We start from the raw sequence: 24,981 nt of genomic DNA, 5'->3' as shown, positions 1-24,981 counted from the left end.
TGCTTTGACAGCGCGCTGCCTTTCTTGGCACCCGCGTAGCAGACGAAAAGCTGCTCTGAAGTTCGAAACTGGCTAGTTTTGTTCACATATGCACACAGGGCACAAACGGGGCACAAAGCGACTTCTGAGACACTGAATTACTGTCCTCCTCGGGGCAAAATGCTTGAATTGTAACTATCTGAGCTCTGAACGGCATTGAGAGTACTTTAGGTGAATAGCCACATTTGGGTAAAAGTCTGACCATACAATCGTCCGGTCCAAACTGCATACACGCGCTGTTCACTGACAGGACATGCAAGTCTCCCACTCGTTTCCCGCAAACTAGCGCATGCAGTAGCGCTGTCTTACATGAGAGCACTTTAAGGTCGCTAAATGTGACTGGTTAAAAAGGTGGGTCGGACAGCGCACTAAGCACTAACGACAGGTCCAAGACTGGCATCTGACGAAAGGCGGGGTGGATTAAGACGCCTAGATCCCGAAGAAAGCTCGTTATCAGGGGGTGCCTCCCCACTGAATGGCTGTCTAGCAAATCACGAAAAATGGCGATAGCGGCCACGTAGACTTTCACTCTATATGGGGAACTGCTAGCATCCAGACGTTCCTGTAGGAAGGTCAGAATAATGGACATATCGCAACTCCTGGGGTCCTCATTTTTGTCAACACACCAGTTAGCAAATACTTTCACTTCAGAGTGTATAAACGCCTCGTCGAAGGGGCTCTAGCCTCTGCTATTGTCTGCAGCACTCGCTGATATACTCCACGCTGATCTGCCACACATGCAGGTCCCAAAGCTCTGGGTTGGGATGCCAAATGGTGCCCCTCGCCTGGGATAAGAGGTTCCTTCTCGGCAGGATCAGCCATGGGGGAAGCCGCGACATGTTGGCCAGTTCCGGGAACCACGGCTGGTTGGGCCATTTAGGTGCTACCAGGATCAACGCACATCTCTCCTCCCTGATCTTTTGCAAACACCAGCGGCATTAACTTGACTGGGGGAAAACCATACTTCTGTCCCTTGGGCCAGCAGCTCGACAGCGCGTCTCCCCCCAGGGGGAATGCTGTCAGCGAGAAGTACCGAGGGCAGTGGGCGTTCTCTTGCAACGCAAAGGGCAGTGGGCGTTCTCTTGCGACGCAAAGAGGTCGATCTCCTCTTTGCCAAACAGATTCCAGATCATATTTATAGTTTGCGGATGGAGCCTCCATTATCCGTGTACAATGCCATCCCTGGACAGCATGTCCTCGCCACAATTCAAACTGCCCGGTACGTGCACTGCTCGAATCGAAAGAAGTACCCTGTCTGTCCATAACAACAGCTGTCTCGCTAATCCCTGCAGCGGTTAGCGGCATTGCCCGATGTTTATCTTGTTGGATTAAATCCTGCCGTGGATACACTTCAGGATTATACACAATGAAACGCAGCGACTTTTACACATGCGCTTCCCTTCCTGTTCGCCAGGGACTGTGCTCTCCATTAGAGAGCGCTGTTGGACTGCTAATGCACATCCAGCCCTCTCACTGCAGTCCCCACGCTCTAACACTGACTGCCTCGCAGCATCTTTGGATCGAGCTATCACTTGAGCGATCACTCCTCAGACACTCTGCACAATCCAGCCTTCAGAGTTGAGGGACGGCACAAAAGGCTGACTAAGACAGCCTGTTTATGACGGCTCCCACAGCTGCTGTAATCACACTAGAGGCATGGTACCATGTTCATTTTGTTGGATTTAATTCTGCCGTGGATACGCTTCAGGATTAACCACAACAAAACGTAGTGACTTTTACACATGCGCTTTCCTTGCTTACGGACGCTGTGAGCTTTCCGTGCTCGGACGTTAATGCATGTGAGAACGCTGCAGGCGGAGGCTTGGAAACCACTACATTTTATGGGCCGCAAGGTAGCGCTTTGCCCGGCATTTTCACTATGGGTGTTACGCACAATTCGTCACGTATACAACCATTCAGTTCTTCTTTCAGCTTAGCATTAGCTCATCGAGTATTTTCGAAATGCATGGACGCAGTTCTGGCCCTGTTGCGGCTCGAGGGCATTCGTGTATTGAATTGCCTGGACGACTGGCTGGTGTTAAGCACAATCGCAGACTCAAGCACACTCCCATCGGGATCTTGTGCTGAATCATCTAAACAGCCTGGGCTTATGCACAAATTTCTAGAAGAGTGTTTTAATTCCTTCTCAGCGGATAACCTTCTGGAATAAACTTGGACTCTCGCGCGATGACAGCAAAACTATCTCTCCCGTGCACTCAGTCTCTCGCGTCATGCGTACATCACTTCAAGTGGGTCGCACAGTGACAGTGAGTTTGTGCCTCAGACTTTTAGGTCTAATGGCAGCGGCATCCCCTGTAATCCATCTGGGCTTACTTCATATGCACTCTTTTCAGTGGTGGACGACAAGCCGGAACATTCCACCCCGTTGTCTTCCGCATCGGACGATTTCGGCGACACGGAGGTGTGTTATGTTAATAAGACAATTAGGGCTGGGACAACGCGTCGAGGTCATCGATGACGTCAACGCAAAAAATACATTGACGCAAAATATGCGCATCGATTCGTCGACCTGTTTTTATTTCTCTAAAAAACGTTTGCAAAGCTTTTACCTTATGTGCGCTGAATATACGCGATGGCCGGATCAACATTCTGTCCAACGTTATATAACCAATCCAATTTTTCTGCATGGATCTTTTTTTTTTTGGCGGCTATCAAAGCCTTATTTGATCGGTGAGTGATGTAGAATAGAATGACTGCTGCGCCTGACAGGGCGAGAACGAGAGAGAGCCCCGGCTGTGCGTGCGCACTTACAGTCTTCAAACAATACAAGCGCTTCTTGCTCTCTCTCTCCCTTGTGCATATTAATCAAAATCATTAAACACGATAGAAAAAGGGCGAAACACCAAAGTTTCATGCACGCTCGCACACTCACAGTCTTCAAACTACACGAGCACTGTCTTGCTCTCTCTCTCTCTCTCTCTCTCTCTCTCTCTCTCTTCCTCGTGCATATTAACCAAAATCATTAGACACGATAGAAAAAGGGCGGAACTCCAAAGTTTCACGTGGAGCATTAGGAGATTTTTTTCTCTCAGTGACAGACTGCTGGCTCCCACTGTTAATTTTTTTATTTTTTGGAAAAGCACTCTCTGTATTAGCTTAAAGTCCTCAAGTTTACATTGGTTACTGTATTCTTTCAATTGCTCTAAACAAGTATTTTGGGTGACCTTTTGTATTGAATGCTAGACATCAAGTTGTTGTTATTTTAATCTGAAAGAAGAACTTTTTTCAGTAAGCTAGGCCCTATGTGTTCAGTAAGCTTGTTTCAGTAAGCTATGTGTTTTCAAGGCTTCAAGGTTTTATTGAATGCTATCTCTATACAAGTGCATTCTTAGGCAGTCTTTTATTTTGTAATTTTAAGAGCAATAAACATATATTGCAATGTTAAGGAATTTATGTTTTTTTCATTCAGATATGTAAATCAACATGTATAAATTGTTAGTAGTCAATTAATGGGGAGATGATTGAAATAGAATCGGACTGAAAAAAATCATTGTTAGATTAATCGATGCATCGAAAAAATAATCGCTAGATTAATCGTTTAAAAAATAATCGTTTATCCCAGCCCTAAAGACAATGGATGTCAACCAAATTCCTTCTAGCTGGAGTTCGGCTGGGGATTTGTGCTTCCTGAGTCACAACGGACGCGTAGACCTCTGCTCATCTTTGGAACACTGTTTAAGATATTTTAGATTTAGTCCAAGAGCTCTCAGTCTGTTAATGAGGTAATCTAGCAGGGCTAGTTCATCAAGGGTTTTAGCCAGTAAACAGGATGGTGTATCGATCAGGACACAGGAATGAAGAAGAGGAGATGTAATTTCTTCAATTAACTGTATTGAGATCCAGCAGTATTCATCAGAACATTCCAATATCCAGCATTGTCATTATAGTCTGATAAGAAACAAATAAATCACCATTAGGTACTGATTACAATGCAACGTAAATAATAAATCCACACAAATTATACAAATCAGGATCATCAAACATAAATATATCAATAAACATTGCTATATCCCTTTAAACATAATCTACAATTACATAATGAAGATATTACTTCCTTCACATAATAGCTTCACCTCCTATATCACTGACCAGTTTACCTAAACTATATTAAAAAGGGGTTTACAGAAGGAGAAAAGGCGACATCCTCTGGCCAGAAATGCTACTGTACAACAGCGTCTGCAAGCAAGTAGGTATCGCTGCAGCCCGGAGACCTCCAAGAGGGAGGAGCTTTTGCTGCAAGTGGGCTGGACTTCACGGAGACCTCCAAGTGGGAGGAACTTTTGCCGCTAGTGGGCGGGACTTTACAAATGGTCGGGGTTTACGCGGAAATTTCAAATTGTGTCATTGCCGGGGTGCGCGCGAATGAGGATGGCATAAAGTAGCGATACTAATGAAAAACAGATTTATTGTTTTTCATTGTAGTTTAAATTTTATTAACAAGAGGTTGTTATTTAATTTTGTGACAACTGCAAACATTCAAGTATATTAAATGATATTCATTTCATAATTACATCAGTTTCAAGAAAATGAATGAGTAATTTAAAGCAATAAAATGTTTACTGTATGTTAATGTTTTTCTTTAATGCAAGTTTGAAATCTGAGGGAGAATTATATTGTTTAGATTGTTACAACCCCCTTGGCTCTAGGTGAAACAACATTACAAAAGGCCACACATGGAAGTATTATTTTTTGTATAATTTGACAAATAAACATTTAATTAAAAAAAAAGAAAAAAAATCTAAATAGTAATACGAGAATTAATAATAAGAAAAAAGCATTCCAAGACTTAAGAGGAAAATCTTAATGGTACTAAAGCCCAATTTAAGACACTCTTTTTTCCATCTTCTTTTTATCACCAACTCAATCACAGGTAACGCTCCACACCTTTCAAAATTCAAGTTTTATTTGTTATATGACATGCAAAAAGCTGTGAAATGTAGGTCTGGCATACTCTTTTCAGACTGTGCAAAAAATAAGAGAAAATGTAAATACAAATAATGAAACAACAGGAAAAAAACAAAAAGTTTAATTAATTAAATACAAATAATTAAATATACACAATATTAAACTATTAAACTACTATACAGATGATTTGTAGAGATGATACACAAAACTGCTACACAGATGATGTGCAGAGATGTAAACAATGTGCAGTGAGGAGGAGTTGCATAGTTAGGTTGTGTCAAAAAAGTGCAGTGTGCAGAGTTATTGGGTAGCCCTAAACAACTAGTCTATAAAGTTCAGTGTGTTTAATGTCCATGTTTAGTAGTCTGATAGCATGAGGGAAGAAACTCCTCCTGAGCCTCTCTGTTTTTGCCATCAGACTGCAGAAGCGTCTGCCTGACTGTAGCAGATTTCCAGGGTGTGTGGGATCTTAACAGCCCTAGATTTACATCTCCTGGTGTGGATTTCTTGCAGAGAGGGGAGAGATGTTCTGGAGATGTGCTCAGCTACTCTTTGTAGGGCATTTGCATAGCTGCTCACTCTCTCCACTGGGGTCCCGTTAATGATGATTGGGGTAGATCCACTGCTGCCTCAAATAGAAAAGAGTTATTTTAAAATATTATTACGGTTTACAATATGACTTTTTACTGCATTTCTGAACAAATAAATGAAGGCCTGGTGAGCATCAGACTTCAAAACCATTACAAAATCTGTCCATCCCCATACTGTACGGTAGAATAGATATTTAAGGAACCTGAGGTTTTAACCTGCTTGATTTTTATCAGCATTGGAACACTTTGCTGCTGCTTTCACTCCAAGGCTATGGATTATATTTTTACTGGAATGAAGTGTCATTAGTCACTAAACATTCAGTCCAATGACATCGTAAAATAATTCACTGTTGACAAGTTAACATTAACTAAAGTACAATGCACATTTATGTAAGACGTCCACAGAATGTAATGTCATTTACATTCCAACATTTGTCATTTAGGACAGTCTCTGACCATACCCCTGGAGCAATTTTAGGGACAAGAGCTGTTGCAAATGTCCACCTTTAAAGTATGAACATAATTTATCCACACAAAGACCCACCCACCCACACACACACACACACACATTAGTCAAAATTCTTCAGACACAATAAATTACACATCTTGATGCATAGAAAGAACAAAAAAAAGGGTGAAAGAACAAAAAAAATCAGGAAGGTGATCCTTTGGGTTTGCAGAGAGAGGCGGTAACCAGGTCATTGAAATGTAACTTCTGGCCACCCAGACTTGAACTTTCTGTAACACAAAGTTTACACAATGTTTTTGTTTGTTGGTGTTTACTACAATGACAAAATTAATTTTACACCTTATAGGCTACTGTGGATATGTAATGCATGGAAGTGGACACTGCAGTTATCTTCATATATCATCCACGGTTATTGAAAAATGAATTTGGTAATTAAACAACATGTTTCAATTGCATTACATTATTTGAATTAACGTTACACGTAAAAATAGATAACATTTTAAAAATATAACAGCAGGTTTTGAAACAATGACCAGCTTTGTTAATGTCAAGCATAATCAGTTAGGAGTTTTAACTAAGACTCATTCTTATGGAACACTGTACTAAATCTGTTAATAGTTATTGATCGCTTAAATATCAGTGCAGTTATAATACATAGGCCTGCATATTTTACGTAACGTAGTCACAATATGCGTATGGTATTCAGTGTCCATAATCTGCAGCGTAAATCCAAAATATGTATTGCAGAAATATTTAGCACAAAAGGGTAACAGACAAAATAAAGATGTAATTTATCTGTGCTGCTAATGCTGTTTTAACGTGATCTCGGAATAATCGTATATATGAGTTTTGAAGGTAATGTCCTCCCATTTTCAAACTGGAATGCAATGAGCTTGTAATCATGATTTAACTACGTAAAGACTAAAACATCAACCGCCAAGATACTGCACTTTTTCATAACGTGTAATACGTTGTACAACTCTAAACTTACCCCATTCAAACTCCTCTTTCTTGACGCTGAAAAGCCTTGGGAAGTTGACGTCGTCTTTTTTTTTTTTTTTTTTTTTTTGGTGGGTGGGGATTCGCAGCGTGTATTAACCCCATGACATTAAATAAACCAATCAAAAGACTCTGGAGGTTTGTACAGCCCACTTGGAGCTGAAGTCCCACCCATTTGGAGCTAACCCGCCCATTTGGAGCTGGCTCCGACCTCCGTTTATACCAAGGGGCAAGGAACTCGACCGGAAGTTGAAGTCGGGTGGGGGCTGCCATCTTTTAGCAGAACTTCACTTGCGTTAGCATTCCCATTGACTCCCATTCATTTTGGCGTCACTTTGACAGCGAATAACTTTACATCTGAGGCGTTTAAAGACTCTGTTTGTCCATTATTTATTTCTAAAGATACACGACAATGTATAAAGGGCTCCATTACCTTCTATGTTACATTATGGCCCCGTATAAACAGTTTTTGTAAAAAATAGGCTAACGATTGCGTCATAACCACTCGGCTCTCTGTCGCATTACCGTACAGACAGGTGGAGAAGCTCGCAGGCAATTAACTTAACATGGCGTACTGGCGTTACATTTTAAAATACTATACAAAATAATTAATCAGAATACTTACTCCTGCTCACTCACGACAAAGAACTCCCCGCTCAAGCTCGCCGTCTCCGCAAGATTAACGATGGCAGTTTGCACGCACAGCCACTTAGAAGATTTACATCTGTCAGACAGGTTGCTGACGTCGTCAAGCTTCGTTTGAGTCTGCGCGTCAGAAACGGAAGTGCTAAAAAACGCTAAAACTGGGCTTCATTTGTCTCAATTGAGTTCCAATGGGGTCGCTGTGTCCATTTCTTTTACTGTCTATGGTTTATACCCATCTCTCTGCAAGTGGTCTCCTGAGCACGATATTAACTCTTCTTATTTCAATGTTATAAACGTTACTACGTAATTTAAACATCAGGAAGCTCACATCAGTTAAATTAGTATTTCCTACAGTATTTTACAGCATAAACATTGTTCTATCGCTATACATCTCACTCATCACGCTGGGCATATTAATGCAATGTAATTCTACAGAATGAAGTGACCACTTACTTTTTGTCATGAACTCAATGCATAAATATTGGAAGCTGGATCGTTCAGAACAGATAAAGGAAAGTACACAACACAGGTATGTTGGCTAAACTATGCTGCTGAACTTGAGCACTTTCCCGAACTCACTCCCTGAGTCCCAATTCGCCTACTTATACTACGACCTAAAAGTATGTACTTTTTTTGTGAGGGAAAAGTACATACTTTTGAGTGTGTAGCAAAAGAGTATGCACGCAATGGGACATACTTCGATGACGTCATGCAACATGAACGACAACGTGGTTGACTAGTTACGCACACCACAACTGTTAACGTTTCATTCATTCTTTATGTCCAATAAAATTTTATTTACTATTCCCATCATTTTTTCTCATCGTTTTTTTTTTCACACTACATTTTACTATGTGTGCTTCTACCAAGTTGAGGAGTGAGGAAGCAGGGCTGCGTCATCGTAGAACCAAACACAGGTCGTTTGTGAGGCGGCTGGTTCTGAAGTTCATGTGCAATGTGTGTAACGAAATAAAATATAACTTTAATTAGGGTTAAACATTTGAATTCTTACACTTAAACGCGCAGTATGGAATTTTTGGCCACCAGGGGTCACTCAATCAAAATAATAACATAAGACGTACTTTGATGACGTCGGGAAAGAGCGTAAGGCTCATGGGAGTTGTTGTTCATTGGAACACGCGCTCTGTCGCTCCCTATCATTCCTCACTCATTCTAACTTAGTATTTTGACAATCACGTCTTTTCGAACTGAGAGACAGTTTCAACGGCAACAACATAAACAAACGTTACTGCGCATGAGCGCTTTTGTGGACCTAACTTAACTTCCGGTAGACTTCCAAATAGAATCAATAACAGCAGCCAAGTCCCTCTAGAGTAGATATTTTTTGATAACAAACAAAATGTTTGCTGGATCAGGCGGACTTAATGAAAATGCAATTCATTATTTGCCAACAGGAGCACAGACATAAAGCGCGAGAAATAGAGGTTTCCCCAGTAACAGCTGTAAACGAAGCAGAGCTGGTACGCTCATAGGCTGCTATCAGGCATATAACATGCAAGTCTTTCTTCAGAAATACAGCGATATAAAAACACCTGTGCCTCGCTTTGATATTTAAACATATAAATGTAAGGAATTATTATTATTAAACGTGCAGTACTTAACGTTACTCAATGAAGCTTTTTTGAAAAAAAAAATCTGTTTTAAAATTGTGGTGAGTCTCCAAAAATAAATAAATGTATGGGAAACACATCCCACAGCAACTGCGTTTGTAGATGGCACTGCAGCCAGACCGATATACACAACACAGACCGGAGGTTAACTTAGGTCCAGGCGCGTGCGCCCGATGAAACCGTCTATATGAATTATGAGACCCCTATCAAATCAATATTCCATCTAGCTAGTAGTAATATATGTTAAAAAACACGGCCGCCTTTCGTTAATAATTATAATTACGTTATACTATGATATTGAACAAGTTAGAGAACTGCATTTGAAGCTACTTTATTCAGTTAGATATAGAACAAATGTAGATTTACATGAGAGCTAGTCCGTCTGCGTTTTACACAAGACATCATCGTTTCACAAAATATACGGATATATACAGTTAGCTGAATGGATGCATACCTGTTTATCAGAATGCAAGCGAGTTCGACATCTCTCTGTAGTTTCAGCTTGTCACGAAACTCTCTCTATCTTGGAAATGCAACTCCAATATTTACCCATGTCTTGTTGCTTCTCTTGTCCCAAAACCATCTCGGGTCATTTATTTCCCCCGTGCGTTTGCGCTTCACAGAACGTGCAGGCAAAGCATAATCATGATCCATAACTAAGTTATTGATTGAGGTTTAAATACGAATATAAATATAAAATATAATAGTCTCAATCAAGGCTACTACTTTTTCTTCTTCGTCTCGTCTTTGTTTCTGTTCGCCTTTGTATTTGGCGGTTCCGCAGGAAGTTACATAAACTAGAGGGGTCAAAGTTTATATAACGCCGGTTTTGTTCAGCCCACTTGGAGCTGAAGTCCCACCCAGACAGGCGCACGGGAAGACACATTAGGCTTGTTCGACTTCATGCAGTTTTGCGCAAACCGATCGTCGGCTGACTTGAAGCAGTGCATGCCGGTTAGAAATTTTGTCCGACTTGATACAGCGCTGACGCCACGTGACTGTGACGTGTGCCGTCAAAGTACCACGAGAGCGATTCGAGAGTAGCCGGAGAACTCAGCCAGCGCAGCTTCTGAAGAGCGGCTGCACAGGTTCTGATGACGACACAACTGATCCACGATTGGCTGGATTCACTGATGACACCGATGACGTGCGTTTCAAGTTTATTGCGAGTCGGCTTCAGTTTCAGAAATTCTCATATGGACTTTTAAAACAGTTCAATACGTTTTTATGTCGTCTTCATCTTATAAATCATATTTATTAAATATTGTTTTACTGTATTTACTTTATTGTTAATATAAAGTTTGTGTATGTTTATTTTGCATGACTTTCTTTTTTATACAGACCTTTTGCAGTATTCAGCAGCATAACCTATTCAAATGAGCATTTTTAAGAACTAAAATGTTAATCTAAAAAGCAAACAATCTAATGAGGTCATAAATGTATGCTCCTATACAAATGATACATAATACATTAGTTTATTTTGCTGTGTTTATACTTCACCTCTATGTGGTTAGCAAACTGCTAACAACTTGCTGTAACTTCAACTTAACAACTTGACAACATTCTGTTCACTTTCAAATAGTTGGTCTAAATCACAATATAAATCCAACTTAATTGTGCTTTTCTGTATATGAAAATCAGTGGTGTTATGTTTAAAATGTTAAAGAGCTCAGCAGGAGGGCACTGTAAATCTTGTTGCTGAAACCTTCTTAAAAACACATACCCACCAGGGAATTTTTTTATAGGTTACTTTTATCATTTTGTGTAAGCAGAAACACCCATGTCATACTGATAAAGTATATATCCAATATGGTATCTTGTTTAGGAAGGCACCCTTCCAAAACACCACTTTTTTTTTTCTTTTTCTTTTTCCAAAACACCACTTATACACACATTTAAACTCGATCAAGTAAGCAATCGCCACGTGATCTGCCATGACTGACGTAATTGCAGCAAACTACGGGAGCCACAACGTGTCCGGCTTCATATCTCCGTTTGCAGCTCCTCCCCACCTGCACGCGGCTACTCTCGCCGATCGGTAGCATCCAGCCGCAGTCGATAGGTGTGTTCGACATCGGCTGCGGCTGGATGCAACCGATCGGCGAGAGTAGCCGCGTGCAGGTGGGGAGGAGCTGAAAACGGAGATATGAAGCCGGACACGTTGTGGCTCCCGTAGTTTGCTGCAATTACGTCAGTCATGGCAGATCACGTGGCGATTGCTTACTTGATCGCGTTTAATGTGTGTATAAGTGGTGTTTTGGAAGGGTCTTGAATGTTGTTAAGTTGAAGTTACAGCAAGTTGTTAGCAGTTTGCTAACCACATGCAGGTGAAGTATAAACACAGCAAAATAAACTAAAGAATATGAAGAAACCAAACAAATGGAGGAACATAATGTATTATTTGTATAGGAGCATACATTTATGACCACATTAGATTGTATGCTTTTAAGATTAACATTTTAGTTCTTAAAAATGCTCATTTGAATAGGTTATGCTGCTGAATACTGTAAAAGGTCTGTATAAAAAAGAAAGTCATGCAAAATAAACATACACAAACTTTATATTAACAATAAAGTAAATACAGTAAAACAATATTTAATAAATATGATTTATAAGATGAAGACGACATAAAAACGTATTGAACTGTTTTAAAAGTCCATATGAGAATTTCTGAAACTGAAGCCGACTCGCAATAAACTTGAAACGCACGTCATCTGTGTCATCAGTGAATCCAGCCAATCGTGGATCAGTTGTGTCGTCATCAGAACCTGTGCAGCCGCTCTTCAGAAGCTGCGCTGGCTGAGTTCTCCGGCTACTCTCGAATCGCTCTCGTGGTACTTTGACGGCACACGTCACAGTCACGTGGCGTCAGCGCTGTATCAAGTCGGACAAAATTTCTAACCGGCATGCACTGCTTCAAGTCAGCCGACGATCGGTTTGCGCAAAACTGCATGAAGTCGAACAAGCCTGATGTCGAACACACCTATTGTTGACGTAGAGCAGAGGCAGGTGGCGCCAGAGCGGAGGTGTGACGGTCTGAGAGATGGCAGAGGGAAGTGATGTGTCAGGAAGTGAAATCGGAATGGAAGTAGGTGCCAGTGGCGGGGAAAATGAAAAAGATGGTATATGGCATACTCAGAAAGGTAGGCGAAAACGAAAAAAGACTAGAAAGTTAACTGAATCTTCCCAGTCTGATAAGGATGAGGTACACAGTGCGGGATTAGTAGAAGTAGCAACGGAGTTTAAAGTAGTTGTGAAATTGATTAAAGAGGGCGAGTCGTTTAGTAAATGGAATCCGGTTAAGCTCACAAAAGAGATAAACACTCTGGTTGGAAAAGTGAAATGTGCGAAAATCTTGCGGGATGGGTCTTTGTTAATCATCTGTAATGATGTCAAACACAAAGAGAGAGCACTTAGTATGAGTAAAGTTTTAGGTGAAAATGTGAGTGGAAAATTGCTGGACAGTGGAAAGTATTTACGTGGTGTCATTACAGGCATTCCACCTGAGGTCCCAGTCGAAGAAATTAAAACCAATGTATCTGGAGGAAAGGTTGTAGAAGTTAGACGACTAAAAATGAACAGAAATGGGGAAAGGAGTGATAGTTTTTCAGTCATGTTGAAATTTGAAGAGAGGGTTCTACCAGATAAAGTCTATGTTGGATACATGAGTTATGGTGTTCGGCCGTTTATTCCTCCACCACTTCGATGTTTTAAATGTCAAAAGTTTGGACACGTAGCAGCAGTATGTAAGGGGAAGCAGAGATGTGGGAGATGTGCTGGGGATCATGAATATGGGAAATGTGAGGAAGGAGCTGCCTTGAAATGTTGTAACTGTGGAGGTGAACATAGCTCAGCTTACAGGGGATGTACAGTTAGCAAAAGAGCTGAAGAGGTACAGAAGGTTAAAATCCAAACTGGGGTCTCATTTGCGGAAGCGGCTAGGAAAATACCTGCTCAATCAACTGTACAGGTGAATAAAACAGCGGCTGTAGAGGCATGCAGTTCTGCTTGTCAGGGATGCAGTAAGATCAAAGAAGATACTCTACTCATGAGAAAAGATGATTTTGTTTTGTTCATGGTAGAGATTATTAATTGTACTGCTCAAGTCGAAAGGAAGACGGAAAAAATTAAAATAATTGTAAAAGCAGCGCAGAAGTACCTCGGTTTTAAAAATACTAGCTGGGAATTAGTGGAAGAGAGATTAAATGAGAGTCAATTTTCATGTCAACCTCAAACATGGAGTGGTGTACCGTCTGTCTCATGATAATTATTCTCCAGTGGAATGCGAGAAGTCTCATCAGCAATGGTCTAGAGTTTAAGAAGTACATCTCTGATTTGGGAGATAGGCCCCATATAATATGTATTCAGGAGACATGGCTCAAACCTCAGTTAGATTTTATTATTCAAGGTTACACAGCAATAAGAAATGATAGGAAGGATAGACAAGGTGGGGGAGTAGCAACATTTGTTCAAGATGGTTTGAGGTACAAAGTTGAAAATATGGGACAGGAGTATGAATCAGTAGTTGTTAAAATCTGGATGGGTAATGATCAAGTTTCAGTGGTTAATTTTTATAATCCTAATAAGAGGTTGAGTATTGAGGACCTAGGTGCTGTAAGTGGACAGATTCAAGGAAAGATAGTATGGTGCGGTGATTTTAATTCTTATAATGTATTATGGGGAAGCCTGAATACAGATGCAAATGGTGTGATTATTGAGGAGTTCCTTGAATTGAATTCGCTTGTTTGTGTTAATGATGGTAGAGGTACAAGATATGATTGCTGTAGAAACACAGAGAGTTATTTGGATTTAACATTTATATCGAGTGGAATGGCAGGTATTACATCATGGGAGGTGTTAAGTGACTTACCTATGGGTAGTGATCACTTCCCCATAATTATAACAGTTGGAATTGATGTAATTAAAGAAGATGAAGTGCGGGTACCGAGATGGAGGTTAGATAAAGCCAACTGGGAATTATTTCAAGTTTTAGCTGAGAGCAAGTGTGATGAATTATGTGAAAGATGTTTGAATGATGTGGAGTTACTTAACTCTGAATTTGTGTCTAATATTCTTCAGGTGGCTGAGATCTCAATTCCAAAGACTGGTGGAAGAGGAATTAAAAAGTCTGTACCATGGTGGAATGAGCAGTGTAGCGCTGCAATAAAAGAGAGAAGTAAGACATTTGAGCAGATAAGGAAGAATCATACACTTAAGGCTTTAGTCCAGTATAAAAGAGCGCAGGCTATTGTTAGAAAGACTGTTAGAGCTGCAAAAAAGGCTTTCTGGAGGGAATATTGTAATACAATTGGGAGAGAAACTAAGTTGTCAGATGTATGGGGAGTTATTAGGAAAATGAATGGTGTTAAAAGGAATTATTCTATGCCTGTTTTGCTTTGTAATGGACAGACTGCTGTTAGTAATAAAGAAAAAGCAGAGTTGTTGGTGGAGACTTTAGTTAAAGTACACAGTTCTGAGAAATTGTCAGACACTGCTAAGTGCTGTAGAGAAGAGGCTTTAGCTGAAAATCCAGGAGTTATTGTTAGGAAAAGAATTACAAGTCGGGATCTTGATATGCCTTTTTCAATTTTTGAATTGAAGAAGGCTGTCTCTAATGTGAAGCAATCTACACCTGGCAAGGATGGTATTTGCTACTCTATGCTTGGACATTTAAGTGACAGGTCTCTTAATGTTGTCCTGAAGCTTTTCAATCTGGTTTGGGAAACAGGAAGGATTCCTGGTGTGTGGAAACAGGCAGTCATAGTGCCAGTGCTGAAGCCTGGTAAGAGTGCAAATGACCCTTCTAATTACAGGCCCATTGCGCTTACCTCGCAGTTAGGGAAAACAATGGAGAGAATAGTAACAGATAGGCTGACATATTATATGGAAAGTAATAACTTGTTCTGCCCTTTTCAAAGTGGTTTTCGTAAGGGAAGAAATACGATGGACGCAATTCTATGTCTGGAGTCAGAAGTGAGAAAAGCCCAGACAAACAAAGAAATAGTGGTTGCTGTCCTGTTTGATATAGAGAAAGCTTACGATATGTTGTGGAAGGAGGGATTGTTGATGAAGTTTGAGAAACTTGGTATTGGAGGTAAGCTTTATAATTGGGTACTGGATTTTTTATTTGGAAGGAAAATTGAGGTTAGAGTTGGCACGGCCTATTCTAGTACATATGCTGTAGAGAATGGTACACCGCAAGGGAGCGTCTGCAGTCCAGTACTTTTTAACATAATGATAAATGACATTTTCGATCGAATTGACAGAAGTATAGGCAGGTCTTTATATGCAGATGACGGAGCCCTTTGGATGCGGGGACGTAATCTGAAGTACATGGAAAAGAAGATGCAGGATGCAATCGTGGTGGTGGAGGAGTGGGCAAATAAGTGGGGCTTTAGAATGTCTGTTACTAAAACCCAAGTTATTTGTTTTTCAAGACGACATAAAGACATTACATTAAAACTTTATGAGCAAAAGTTAGAACAAGTGAGTGTTGTGAAGTTTTTGGGAGTTATATTTGACGAGAAACTTACATGGAAACAGCATATAGAGTATGTTCAAATTAAGTGTAAAAAAGTCAATAATTTGTTGAGGTGTTTGTCTGGTCATAACTGGGGAGCTGCAAAAGGGGCATTGTTGAGGATTTACCAGACTCTCATGAGGTCTTCCCTAGATTATGGCTGTTTATCATACATGGGAGCAGCTGAAAGTCATTTGATTAGGTTGTACAGAGAACAGTCACAAGGGTTGCGTATTTGTTGTGGAGCTTTTAGATCATCTCCTATTGCTGCTTTGCAGGTTGAGACTGGAGAACTTCCAATGCGGTTAAGGAGAGTTAAGCTAATGTATGCGTACTGGGTCAATCTCCAGGGTCATAGCTGTGTTCACCCAGCAAAAGCTGTGTTGAATGATTGTTGGGAACATCAGAAGTCTAACTACTATAGTTTTGGGTGGATTGTAGATAAAAAAGCCCAGAATGTAGGCCTGACGCAATTTAAGTTCAGTTCGACAGTACCATGTTCATCAATACCTCCATGGCTGTTTATTATGCCAGTAGTGGACTTGCAGCTACAACTGGCATTGAAAAAGGAAAGTAGCGGTAACCCAGAATGGCTTGTTGTTCAAAATTACTTTGAGCAGTTTAAAGAACACCTAGTACTGTATACTGATGGGTCTAAAGATCCAAACAATGGCAGAACAGGAGCGGCAGTGAATATTCCACAATATAACATCAAAATTAAAAGAAGAACTTCTGATTATCTTGCCGTGTATACTGTCGAACTCACTGCCATTGCTTTAGCTCTTAATTGGTTGGTTATGAATTATATTGGGGGCATAAACAGAGCTGTAGTTGCCTCAGACAGTCAAGCTGCATTATTGAGCATAAAAACAGGAAAGTCATGCAGACTAGATCTAATATACAAAGTTTACCATATATTGTTCCAGCTGCATAGTAAAGGTGTTTATGTTCAGTTTGTTTGGGTCCCTGCCCATGTAGGTATTGATGGAAATGAAGAGGTGGATATTCTAGCTAAACAGGCCTTGAAATTGGATGAGGTTAACATCAATGTCCCTCTATGCAAATCTGAAGGGAAATCTATTATTCAGGAAAAAGTGATTGGGATGTGGCAAGAGCAGTGGGATAATAATGACACTGGCAGACATCTTTACTGTGTGCAAAGAAATGTGGGAGGGGGAAGATCTAGGGATGGAAGTAGGAGAGAAGAGGCAGTGATGACACGTTTAAGAATTGGCCATTCAGGTCTCAATAGATCTTTACTCCGTATAGGGAAACATCAGACAGGAGGTTGTGATTATTGCGGTCAGCCAGAAACAGTTGAACATGTCCTAATAGAGTGTAATAATTATATGGAAGAGCGTAGTTGTTTAACATCAGTCCTATATAAAGAAGGGAAAGCGCTTACTTTAGTTAATTTATTAGGAGATGTATCTAAAACTGTTAAAAATCAAGTTATGAGGTTTCTCAAATACGGGGTTGTTCTACCGTATTTAATATGTACATATTTATATAATAAGTAGGGGTGTCCATGGTTAACCGGTTAACCGATTAACCGTTAAAAATTGTGTAACCGAGTGAAACATTTTGCTCGGTTAAGTGACGTCAATGGCGTGCATTGAATTTAGTTGTAATACATTTTTGCACCACCAGAGACCGCCAGAGCGCTCCCAGACATTTGTAATGTCCACAAGAAGAAGTCATTTTTCTAATATGAAGCGGGGCAAAATGCAAGTATTGCAATACAGTGCTTAGATATACTTCAAGTACAACCTCGTTGTTGTAATCTCAACAGCCAACACCTGGGCATCATTAGGCCGGTCAGGACACACTGGATGCGTGGCGAAAGCATCTCAGCTGCGTGGCGTGTCTGTTTTTAATTCGGTTCCCATGTTAACAGGTTAGAGCTTGCCGACTGCCTGCGTGAGACGCGCGGCTCGACGCGTGCATGCTAGAAATAGAACCGACGCCTTGTTGGAAGCGTTTCCAGGCAAAGTATAGTAGGAAAATATGTTTATATGTCATTTTGTACAAAAATACATATTAATTCATGACATTTTGATATTTGAAAGTCTATAGGTTGACATAAATTCAGATATAAATGTAATTTAAATAAATAAATAATTATCGATTTTCAAATATTGTACGTGTCAAACATAGTCATAGTCATAGCCTTAGCGAGGCGGCCGCGGAGTCTGCTTGTTACCTTTTGCCTTATACATTTTAGGCTTATTCTCAAATTCAGATTGTGTTAATGGGCGGCATTATTAGGCAGTTTTAATAGGACAATTTGACCGGAGAGATTAAATTTTGTCTGACATTCCTTTTTTTTTCGGCCAATGTCCGGAAATTACTATGGTTATGGTTACTATGGCACACTATGGTTAACCGAGTATTAACCGCTAAGGGCCTCGGTTAACGGTTAATGAAAAACTTGAGAACGTGCAGCCCTAATAATAAGTATGCGCATAGGTGAATAATTCCCTCTGACTATTCTCGACGACCACACTCCTGTCTGGTAGATGGCGGTAAATGCACCTTAAGTTGGTTTGCCAACCGCCAGTTAAACTCTAAAAGAAGAAGAAGAAGAAGAAGTTTATATGACGCCATAGACGGGCGACAAAACGGAAATAAAGAAACGTGCCGTGTCTTCTAATTAAACTATAATTTTCTCCGGATTTGAAAGTTCGTGGAAACTGTCGGGATGATGTAAGTACACAACTAAAAAATATATATAACATAGATATAGTGATTTCTGCTATTTTTAAAGCATAAAAATTACATATTGCGCCTTTAAAAGCTGAGGGCGCATCTCCGCTGCTGCACCCGGCAGCTCCTCCCTGGCTCCCTCCCATACGCAATGGGTTGTGGGCAATATTAGCACTTAGAGTGTGCATTGATCTGAATTTCGAATTCTAACCGGAAATAGTAGACCATCCGGGTATCTTTGGAATACTATTTTCAACATACCACGATTTGGGACGTACTAATTCTAGTTTTGCATACTATTTAGGACGGATAGTATGCGAATTGGGACTCAGCAACTATAACCATAGACAGTAAAAGAAATGGACACAGCGACCCCATTGGAACTCAATTGAGACAAATGAAGCCCAGTTTTAGCGTTTTTTAGCACTTCCGTTTCTGACGCGCAGACTCAAACGAAGTTTGACGACGTCAGCAACCTGTCTGCCCAGATGTAAACCTTCTAGTGGCTGTGCGTGCAAACTGCCATCGTTAATCTTGCAGAGACGGCGAGCTTGAGCGGGGAGTTCTTTGTCGTGAGTGAGCAGGAGTAAGTATTCTGATTAATTATTTTGTATAGTATTTTAAAATGTAACGCCAGTACGCCATATTAAGTTAATTTGCTGCGAGCTTCTCCACCTGTCTGTACGGTAATGCGACAGAGAGCCAAGTGGTTATGACGCAATCGTTAGCCTATTTTTTACAAAAACTGTTTATACGGGGCCATAATGTAACATAGAAGGTAATGGAGCCCTTTATACATTGTCGTGTATCTTTAGAAATAAATAATGGACAAACAGAGTCTTTAAACGCCTCAGATGTAAAGTTATTCGCTGTCAAAGTGACGCCAAAATGAATGGGAGTCAATGGGAATGCTAACGCAAGTGAAGTTCTGCTAAAAGATGGCAGCCCCCACCCGACTTCAACTTCCAGTCTAGTTCCTTGCCCCTTGACTATAACCAACAAACTAGCTACACACTTCCTCCCCGTAACCACCGAAGAAGGGTCTTAAAGCGGCAGGCACCCAGAAACGTCAGAGCCTTTTATACACAGTCCCTCCATTGAAACTGCGTGCACGGTACACTGTCCATGTCCAGAAAGATAAGAAAAACATCATCAAAGTAGTCCATGTGTCATCAGAGGGTCAGTTAGAATTTTTTGAAGCTAAAATAGTTTTTTTGATGTTATCTATGTTATCAGTGAAGAAATTCATAAAGTCATTATTATTAAACATTGATGGAATATTTTAATCGGGTGGCATCTGGTTATTTGTTAATTTAGCCACTGTTCTAGATAAAAACCTTGGATTTTTTGGTTATTTTCTAAGAGTTTGTGGATATGCTCTGCCATAGCAGTTTTTAGAGCCTGTCTATAGCTGGACATAATGTTTTTCCACACAATCCTAAAAACTTCCAAGTTAGTATTTCTCCATTTGAACTCAAGATAAAGAGTTTCTTTCTTGAGGTAATGGGTTTTACTGTTGTGCCATGGTGCAGCATGTTTTTCTCTAACATTTTTTTGTGAATCTATCATTATTGGCTGGAACAATAATTCTGCCCGGTCAAAAATGTGGAGCCATGTATTTAATATCAGTAATATGCAGCATGCACAATACAAGAAATAGTCAGTAATACTTTGAGGTATTATATTTATATCAGTAAGATTGTTTGAATGCGATATAATCAAATCTAGCATATGATTAAAATGATGAGTGGGTCCGGTGACGTTTTGCTTGACTCCAAAAGAGCTTAATTAAGTTAAGATTAAGTCATAATGCATCATTTGTATTACCACCATGAATCTCCGACAATTAGTGCAGCATTTAACAATAGGTATGAGAGGAAATCGGCTAATTCTTTAAGGAAATCTATATATATGGCCCTGGTGGTCCATACACAGCAGCCAAAGCGAGAGATAGGTGAGCTCTTGTTTGCTAGTAAACTTATTTATTGTTGTTCCTTTTAATTAAATAATTGCTTTTACACACACACACACACACACACACACACATACACACACATTTGTTTCTGTGAATTGTGGGGACTTTCCATAAACTTCTATTACTTATGTTACTGATCAGACTATATATTTTGTATCCCCTAACCATACCCCTTACAGAAGGCATGTTTGGATTTCATTAGTGCTGTCAAATGATTAATTGCGATTAAGAACATTCAAAATAAAGTTTTTGTTTGCATAATATGTGTGTGTATTGTATACATTAAATATTTATAAATAAATACACTAAGCATACATTTTGAAAATATTTACATGTATATATTTATATTCATATATACACACACACACACACACACATATATATAATGTGTGTTTTTTATGAACATAATAAATATACATAGTACACACACATTATGTAAACAAGAACTTTTATTTTGGATACTGTAACAATATAAACTTCATAATCTCAGGAAGAAAGCAACCGGTGGACATTCAAATATTTGTCATTCAATATAAAATTATCGTTTGTATAAAAAAAGAATTCAATCTTTAATGACAAATTAAAGACAAAAGAGCGCAACAGCCACTCGCGGACGACTTTCGACTGACTGACAAATAAAAACCAAACACAAAATAAAGCCCAGGCCTGGTCGTCTCTCGTCTTTCACTGTCTGTGGGACTCGAGACCGGTGAGTGGAGCAGGTGTCGCTCATTTCCAATCACTCCACCGTTCTCGCCATATTCTCCAAGTGAAATAATTGACCTGTTTTTCAGATGTGAATGTCAGTCTACATTTGAAAAATAATACATTTATGGTAGAATCAGTACAGAAGAGATACATGGATTTCTCTTCAGTAAAATTAAAGTTTAAATATATCAGTATATATTTGTATATATATCGATATCGGTATCGGCATCGGCCAAAATTATTTTGAAAATATCGGCATATCGAATATCGGCCAAAATCCAATATCGTGCATCCCCAATATCTACAAAGTTTTGCTAAGTACAGCTCTAATAACAGCATCTTAAACTTGTTTGTTTTTCAGAATAAATAACAGTAATACTGGTCTACTGTTTCTCCCATTAATATGGATTCAGTGGGAGTGAACGTTATTGAAACTGCAGCTCTGGGGAGACCCTTTCATCTGGGGATGCTGTATGACTGCAGAAAAGATTCATTAATACCAGGTACCTTATCAGGATTTAAAAAAAGAGATAAACAAGAGAACAAGCAACTCAAAAAATAGCAAACATCATCATTAAGGAAGATGAAGGGAGAAAGTACCCACTAATGCATTTTTATTGGTTAACCCTATATTTTTTCAATTTTAATATATCTTAAGGAATCACCCTATGGGATAAAGAGCAGCTGCATCAGAGTATACAGGATCGTCCTCAAATTAATACAGTCTTCAATGTTACAACTTCAGACTCCATTGAGGAAAAATCTCACCTACTGAACATTGATGGCTGTCTTAAATTAAGCCTTTTAAGTGGACTCATCAATGTAAGTGGAGCAGCCAAGTATCTCAGTGACACCAAGAAGTCATTCAAACAGCAGAGACTGACCCTGCATTATCATTCAACCACCAAGTTTGAAGAACTGACCATGAACCACCTGGCTTCTGGAAATATTGCTCACTATGAAGTGTTTGATAATGATACAGCCACACACGTGGTGACAGCTGTGCTGTATGGGGCAGATGCTTGCTTTGTTTTTGATAGAGAAGTTGCATCAGATGAAGACAAAAGCACAGCAGAAGGTGAATTAAAAGCTGCCTTTGATAAACTAAAGGGCATTTTGGCGGGCGCACAGATTGATCTGAAATTGAATGATGAGCAGAAGACTGCAGTTCAAAAATTCAGTTGCAAATTTTATGGTGACTTCCAGTTACAATCTAATCCAGCCTCTTTTGAAGATGCTCTAAACGTTTTTGCTGACCTTCCAAAACTGCTGGGAGAGAAAAAGGAACTTGCAGTTCCATTGAGAGTATGGCTTTTTCCCTTGGACAAACTACATACACGTGCTGCAAAACTTCAAAAAGACATCAGCCTAGGTCTAATCAAAAATGTTGAATCAGTATTTGAGATTTTAAGTACAATTGAAATGAAATGCAGTGATCTTCTGAACGACACACCATCTTTGGCTTTTGCTGGATTTGGTGATAAAATAATGCACATGAAGCAAAACTGCTCTAACTATAAATTAAATTTCATAAAGAAAGTTGGTTCTTTGTTGCCAAAAATCCGTGGGGATATAGAAAAGGAAACAGCGCTGACTGAGCTTCTGCATGATCATGAAGAAGGTCCATTTAGAGGAAGTGATCTTGAGAAGTGGATGAAAGAAAAAGAGAAGGAATCTGGCATAATTAAAACACTTCTCAGGCAGCTGATTGATTCTGGAGCCACAGTGGAAGAGAACCTAGATGAAAGTTTAATGGATCTGGAAGTTGAAAATGTAGTTAGCTACACTTTTACCTCATTTGAGTGGCCAGATGTGCTCCTTTCTGAACAAAAGTCCTTCCTGGCTCCCGCAAGAAAAGAAAATACGAATGCACCTGATTCCAGACAAAATACTGGATTCACTTCTGACATCAAAATGATTATGAGGAGCAACTTGAAAAGTTTTAAAAATTTGATAAAATCAAAAACATGTGAACCAGCAAAATTTATTGTTTCATCAAAAGAGATTAAAAACATTCCAGGTTCCTGCATTCTACTGTATGAAAGTGGGTCTGATGAAGCCACCTGTTTCACACCTCCCTCAAAACCAGCCAGTCCAGTTATTCAACAGATTAGTGGTCACAGTGTGGTTTTGAAGGTGTCTCCAGCATGTTCTGTGACCAAAGAGCTCAGGTTACTGTACAAAATGAAGGAAGAGAAAGACTGGAAAGCTCAGTCTGTGCTACAGAGCCTTGACACAGTTAATCTGACAGATCTCAGTCCAGACATGGAGTATGAAATGAAATGCGAAGCCGTGGGGAAGCTCAACTACACCGTTCACAGTGATGTCATCCACCTCAAAGTCATAGACAAGAAACTCATCAATGCCACAGAGTCTGTCTTAGAAACACTAAGCTTGACTGAAAACAAGTGCAGTGAACTCATGGACACCAACAGTGCAATCACATTCAGTGCAATTCACAGGAAGATTCAAGACATGAAGAGATACTGCCAAACCTACAGACAAGATTTACATAACAGAATTAAATCAATGATTAAGTCCATTCAAGCTTGTGAAAAAGATATTAGTGCTCTGATAGACCTTCTGCAAGCCCATGAGGAGTCTCCATTTAACAAAAGTGATCTTACAGTGTGGCTCACAGTGAAAGAAAAGGAATTAAAAGCAGTTGATGTGTTTCTTCAACAACTGCGTGACTCTGGAGCTGAAGTGACTGATAACTTAGACTTGTTTTTGTTAGATATTAGCATAAAGAGTTTGGTGTGCTACACATTTAGTTCTCTTGATCTGCCAGACGACTTGCTTTCTGATCAAGAACATTTCCTGAATCCTCAAATGGTGAAGAGAAATTCAGAGAAGAAACCCAATGCAGGGTCTCAAACATGGCTCACAGGAAGCATTAGGGAGACCATGAAAAAGCATTTGAACATATTTAAAGATCTAATACTTTCAAATGGAGATCAGTCAACAGTATTTTTGATTGCTTCAAAAGAGCACACAATCCATCCTGGTTCCTGTATTCTCTTCTATGAGAATGGATCTGATGAAGCCACTTGCTTTACTCCTCCATCAGAACCAGCCTGTCCAGTCATTCAACAGATCAGTGGTCACAGTGTGGTTCTGAAGGTGTCTCCAGCATGTCCTGCAACAGAAGAGCTCAGGGTACTGTACAAAATGAAGGAAGAGAAAGACTGGAAAGCTCAGTCTGTGCTACAGAGCCATGACACAGTTACTCTGACAGATCTCAGTCCAGACATGGAGTATGAGATGAAATGCGCAGCCGTGGGGAAGCTCAACTACACCGTCAATAGTGATGTCATTAGAGTTACTACACACACAACCAACATCAGAGAGGTATGCTGTTTATTCATGAAATACATTTTAAGAGTGTTTTTATACAGTAATCTATATAGCTATATATGGGACTGATAATAAGTGTTTAACTGATAAAAGTTACTTTTTGTTTTTAACATGTTGTTAGTAATATTATTATTATTATTATTTTTATTTTTTTTCCAGCTGTGGTCAAGGAGCACGACATTTAATAGTGAGTATAACACCCAAGAACATTTGTCAAGAGTACTGTTTGATTTAAATTGTGTGTTTTTTTTCTGGATTTAAAAGGATCAGGAAATAATTCTAATATTTTTGATTAGTCATTTTTGTAAAATCATATTTGTACTTATTTCATCACAGTTTTTTTCTAAGGGGTTAAAATTTTTCTCCATTTTGACTGGAAAACAGCTAATTCTCAGTATTAGTACTCACATTATTAG

General features: G+C 39.6%; 1 protein-coding gene across 2 annotated transcripts in view; it reads left to right on the top strand.

The window, feature by feature from the left end:
- Window positions 1-24,981, top strand: part of LOC113048846 (uncharacterized) — a 47,427-nt gene that overhangs the window by 1,902 nt on the left and 20,544 nt on the right. For both annotated transcript variants that reach the window (XM_026210745.1, XM_026210746.1), the window contains exons 3-5: window positions 21,570-21,711; window positions 21,867-24,559; window positions 24,725-24,752. In XM_026210745.1, coding sequence (XP_026066530.1) covers window positions 21,612-21,711; window positions 21,867-24,559; window positions 24,725-24,752 — 2,821 coding nt within the window. In that variant the 5' untranslated portion in view covers window positions 21,570-21,611. The remainder of the gene's footprint in view (window positions 1-21,569; window positions 21,712-21,866; window positions 24,560-24,724; window positions 24,753-24,981) is intronic.

The sequence above is a fragment of the Carassius auratus genome, chromosome 30 (genome assembly GCF_003368295.1).
Source record: "Carassius auratus strain Wakin chromosome 30, ASM336829v1, whole genome shotgun sequence".
Classification (NCBI taxonomy): domain Eukaryota; kingdom Metazoa; phylum Chordata; class Actinopteri; order Cypriniformes; family Cyprinidae; genus Carassius; species Carassius auratus.
The sequence above is the reverse complement of the archived record's forward strand: the minus strand, read 5'-3'. Positions and strand labels throughout refer to the sequence as shown.